Source organism: Benincasa hispida, chromosome 4, assembly GCF_009727055.1.
Source record: "Benincasa hispida cultivar B227 chromosome 4, ASM972705v1, whole genome shotgun sequence".
NCBI lineage: Eukaryota > Viridiplantae > Streptophyta > Magnoliopsida > Cucurbitales > Cucurbitaceae > Benincasa > Benincasa hispida.
Genome location: NC_052352.1, coordinates 60,790,223 through 60,795,656, shown reverse-complemented (window position 1 = coordinate 60,795,656; position 5,434 = coordinate 60,790,223). Strand labels below are relative to the sequence as shown.

Genomic DNA, 5,434 nt, shown 5'->3' with positions numbered 1-5,434 from the left:
CATTGTTACGACCATAAAATTGTCTTTGGTGGAGGAGTCGGGAACTCTAGTGAAATTTGTGGCAAAAGATATTTTGTCCTTGGGGGAATAACGAGAGTAGGGTGGCAGATGAGTTAGTTCTCATTGTTAATGGAATAGTTTCTCCAATTGACTTTGTCTTTTGGTTGAGGCGGATTTAGCCTAGTTGATTAGAGTTTCTCAAATAGCAAAATAATTAATTCAAATTTAAAATTCAAATAAAATGGTAAAGGCTCAAACAAATGACTTTGGCTTGAATTGACAAAATTAATTCACTTCAATTAATTAACAATTAAATATCAATAAAGAAAACAACCAATTGAATCTAAATATACCTAAAATTATATTAAACCAAAATGTTAATGTGAATTAATGTCGAAAACTTATATTTTTATGTCCTTGTTTTAATCCAGATTCTTTAGATTCACCATCAAATGAAGTGAAGTTATCCTTTAAGAACAAGATTTTAATAGTAATTATTAGATCATGTAATCTAAAAATGGAAAGTAAGATCCAAAATTGAAAATTTTGAAAACAAAATTTCAATATTTCCAAATTCTAAACTTGTAAGTTGTAACAAAACCTTTAGAAAAAAAAAAAAAAAGCATGAATAACAAGTTCAATATTGCTGTTTTTTAATCAATAACCAAAAGCATAATAACTTTTAGAAAAAAACTCTTTAATAATCATTTCATTTCAAATTTGTGGCTTTTGAAATTTAGAAGTATTTTTCAATACCAAGCAAATTGAAAACCATTAGAAGGATAGTTTTATCAAAATAATGTAATTTAACTTTGAATCATGAATGACAAATCATATTAAAGCATAATTTTAAAAATATAAAAGTAAAAGAAAAAAAATGCAATTTTGATCCCTAAATACAGATTTCAAAACTTTACAATTTTATAGAATAGATTTTGTTTCAAATTACCAACTATGGAAATGTGGACCAAACCTTCGATCTTCTAATCATGGAAACTTACATGAGCAAGATCATATTTATTTTAAATTAATCATTATTTATAGTCTTTAATGTTAATATCTAATGATTAATTTAAAATAAATATGAAGTGAAATTTAAACTTAAATTTATTATAAATGAAAACTTAATCCCCTATAAGTTAAATAATAATAAAAATAAAAAACTAGAAGAGTATTTTTCCCAGATGCATAATTTTTTTCATATTAAAATCTTATTGGATAATCAAGTTGTCATCTAAGTTAACCACGTTAGAAATTATTTAAATTTTATAACTTTAGAAAATTTAAAAATCAAAATAGAACAAGATTAAAGAGTTTGGAATAACTAATTATATATAATAACTAACTAATTAATAAACAATAAAAATATGGAAATAAATTAACCAATCATCTCTCTCCCTCCCCTTCCTTCAATGCGCCATGAAAGAGTATTTCAATCAAAAGAACAGAAACTGAGGAGGAAAAAAAAAGAGAGTGAAAAAAAATTCTATGAACAATTACTTCACATTGAGAATTGAATTGAAATTACGAGTGTAACATCAATACTTGACAATTGAATCGGCCTCTGCTTCTTCTTCTTGTTCTTCTTCATTTACTGATTCTGTGTCAACCAACAATTCTGAAGCTGCGATTTCGTCGTTTCTCTGAAATTCTTAACCCTAACCAAACAGAAATGCGTGCACCATAGCCCTAATCCCGCCGTTCTACACGTCTTCAACAAGTAACAAACCGGCGCACCACGTTCAACGCCTCTCCCTTGTACTACAATCCCCCACGCCTTCGATTCCCCGTCGATTTCCCCTTCATCATCGCCGTCTTCAAGCTTTTGAACGAATATGATACCTTCCGGCGTCGGTTCTGCTCCGTTTTTCCATTGTTTTTCCAAAATCGGCCAACGATCTTCCTCCACCGCCTTCTCCGTTTCGAATCTCGCCGTCGTCTTCCCATCCGGAGTGTAAAATCGCAAAAACAGAGGCGCTTCTCGAAGATTCTTCACAATGTCAACCACCGATTCCTTCATCCATTCATCGAGCTTATCGGGAGAAATCACCTCACCGTTGCCATCTTTTCTACGATTCACCGGCTGTAAACTCTTCATCGCAGAAACGTAGCTTCTCGATTTCTTTAATCTTGTGGTGGAAATAAGTAAAGAACGAGGAACTGGTTTCTGATCGCAACCGTCGTGAAGATTCAATATACCACAATTTCCTCCACATTGAATTCCTAAAGAAGCCATTCCAGAGACGAAAAAACACGAATCGATTGAACGATGGGGAAGACGATGGCCTTCCCTATTTCTTGAAATTGCTGTTCGATTGAAAACGATTGTGATTGAAGCAGCGACGGCGCGGCGGAAGCAACGAGACTGGTTAAATCAAAACGGATTAAATCAGTTTGCGAAAAAGGATTACACCAATCGCGTTACTCGAAAACGAAACTAGAAATTTTTCGGAATTTAAATGGTCAATTTTGGGTTCTTTTTTATCCTTTTTTCCTATTTAATTGAAAGTCTTAAACTCGTCGGCTTCGGGTCTTCTTCTTTCACCACTTAGTTTTATTTCTCTGTGATATACATATCATTTTTATTCCCGTGCAGCCGCTTTCTTTTCTTTTACGAAATGACGATATTGCCCTTATTTGTCGTGCTGTCGAGTGGAGATTTGTGGAATTTTGAAGGTTACGGTGGGGGTTAATGTAGGGAATTTGTTGCGTGCATGGAGAGGCAACTGCCACGTGCTCCCGCGAAAAAGAACGTGCGTTTGGGGCGATTTCCACGAGTTTTACACGCGAAAATAAGGTGAATTAAAGGGGGGGGAAAGGGTAAGGTGCTGAGGTTTTTGATCGTGGCCGTTGATTTGTTAATGATGAGTACGTCCTACGTGGCTAGGGGTGAATTGCTGAGTTGGCACGTGGTAGCGTGAGGAATATGCATGGAGTTCGGATGCGCCCACGCAGCTTGGCATCTGCTTTTGGTGAATCCTGGCCAATTAAATCAGTTTTATGTCCATGTCAGCATACCTATGCTGACTCATCAGCCGTGTTCCATTTTCTATGTGATTGTTTTACGCTTTTGATCTCTAAATTTGAACATTTGTATCAAATATCACTATCACAAAATTTCTAATTTAATCGAAATGCATTTCAAAGCTTAGAATTTTAATCTAAAATTTTAAAAATTATCAGCAATTTTAACTTTCTAAAAAAAATCTCACAAGAAATTATGAATTTAGTAAATTATAAAACTTGCATATAATTTGTTATTGATATTTTTTAAGAAGATTAGTTTAGAGCTATATTTTTTTTCCAGAATTTTGGAAGAGTTATTCAATAATTAATTTAGGTAAAACCTTTTTTTATATGAGTTTACGAATATTTTTACTATTTTTTCTTTATTAAAACTAGCGAGTATATATAAAAAAAGGTATATGTATGCTTAATCCAAACATGGATTTTAGATACACTGCATTTTGATTCCATTACAACCTAACAAATCTCTCCTAAGAGCTTTAAAGGTCATTTCAAATGTATTTAATCATGTTATGGCATTAAAATTGATTTAATAAAAATTTGATCAATGTAAATCTTCTTTATATGTATAGAACAGCAATTTTAAGTGCAAAAGATTAAAAGTTATTAACATTAAATTTTGATCGCTAATTTATTTATATCTTATCTGAAAGGTGGTAGATAAGGATATTAATATATATCCAAATATACATATAACGGTCATCCTTAATTAGATGATAAGAATCTAAGATTTGATCCTGATTTTTAAGAAGAATTAGTTGACTTAATTAGCTACTCCCCAAATTAACAATGTTCAACAATATCCAAATATATTAAAATAGAAGTGGTTAACTCTTAATAATACATTACTAATTTAGTAGTATAAACATTTGCTCCGTTTTTAAAGGTCAACAATTCAATTGTATCAAGTAGTTAATAATAAACTCTTTGCCCAAATCAAAGTGGTTAGTTTGGATTGGGGTCAATATTAAAATATATTGAGTATTTTCATATTTTGTTCGATTTCAAATTTTCAAATTTTAACTTTTTATGATTGTATTAATATTAGATTATATACACCGATTACGTGATCTAGATTTACTCTAATCTTGAATTATGATTTGGAAGATATATCAATATTTTAATTATACTTTATTGAGATAAATAGGTTATTCAACATTTTTTTTGAAGTATATATAATTCTCTCCATTCTCTCTAATTTCTTTTTCCGTCCTCTATATTTCACAATGATTGGTTTTTTGTAATATATATATATATAGTTTCTCTCATTAAAAAAAAAATGCTATTTACTAATTCATTAATTTCTTTCGGGTTGAAATCTTATTTTGACTCCTAAGATTATTTTACTTGATATCTATTCATTATATCTTTTTCACACAATTCTTAGTAAATACCTCATATTCTTTAAAATATATTTAAATTCTAAGTTAAATTTTAAAAATAAAATCTATTTTTTTTAACTATTTTTTTAATTTTCAAAATTTGTTTGGATCTTTTAAAACATTTTTAAAAAGTAGGTAATATAAAACAAGAAAATTATAAGATGTGGATCAAATACAAAATGATTATGATCTAAAGTTTCAAGTTTTGTCCCATTTTGATTAGGTGAACTTTTAAAATGCATATTTTAAGTCATTAAACGTTTTTTTTTAAACAATGTTAAAATACTAATTTGAACTATTTTTGTCTCTTAATAAAATAATGACATAACTTTCATTTTTTGTGTATGGACATGATATTTTAAGCCACATAGGTTAAGGGTCAACGTGTGCCCATTGATTATTACGAAATAAAAAAAATGTGCCAAATTCCCAATTGATCAATATTAGATGAAAAAATAATATAACAGGGATTAAAATTGATATATTTTAAACAAGTTTAAGAAATAAAATAAATTAAGTTGAAATTAATGTTCAATAACCCAAGTAAAAAAAAAAAATATAGAGATCTTAAAAATTTCAGGATTAAAATTGCTTTATAATTTATCAATCAAAACGAAACAAACTTAAAAAAAAAAACATTTTCTTAAACTTTCTACTAAAAAATAATTAAAAAAATACTTAAAATGTTCACATATTCTTAGATTTTTAAATATCATCTCGGTCCTTGCATTTTGATAGTTGTTCTATTTAGGTTATTGTACTTTCTAAAATCTAAATTTTAGTTCTTGTGCTTTTAATAAAATTTAAAAATAGTTTTTACTATTAAATTAAAATTAATAATTAACTGAGTTGACAAACAAAAGTAAAAAGTAATTTGGACTTTAAGATCCTTATTCATTTTTACTCTTTTCTTCTCGTCATCTTTTTCTTTATCCAACTTCATCTTCTCTATGACTATCGTTCTTTTTCTATTTACATTTTTTTGTTATTACTTTTGTTCGGTAACTCAATTGATTTTTAATTTT

At 28.9% G+C, this 5,434-nt stretch overlaps 1 protein-coding gene across 1 annotated transcript; it reads right to left on the bottom strand.

The window, feature by feature from the left end:
• Nucleotides 1-1,314: 1,314 nt before the first annotated feature.
• Nucleotides 1,315-2,520, bottom strand: LOC120075128. The gene has a single exon (XM_039028303.1). The coding sequence runs from the start codon at nucleotides 2,234-2,236 to the stop codon at nucleotides 1,592-1,594; it is 645 nt and encodes a 214-aa protein (XP_038884231.1). The 5' UTR covers nucleotides 2,237-2,520; the 3' UTR covers nucleotides 1,315-1,591.
• Nucleotides 2,521-5,434: the final 2,914 nt, after the last annotated feature.

Bases quoted from the DNA above. Each gene is read 5' to 3' on its own strand.
- LOC120075128 (XM_039028303.1), bottom strand. From the start codon at position 2,236: ATGGCTTCTTTAGGAATTCAATGTGGAGGAAATTGTGGTATATTGAAT.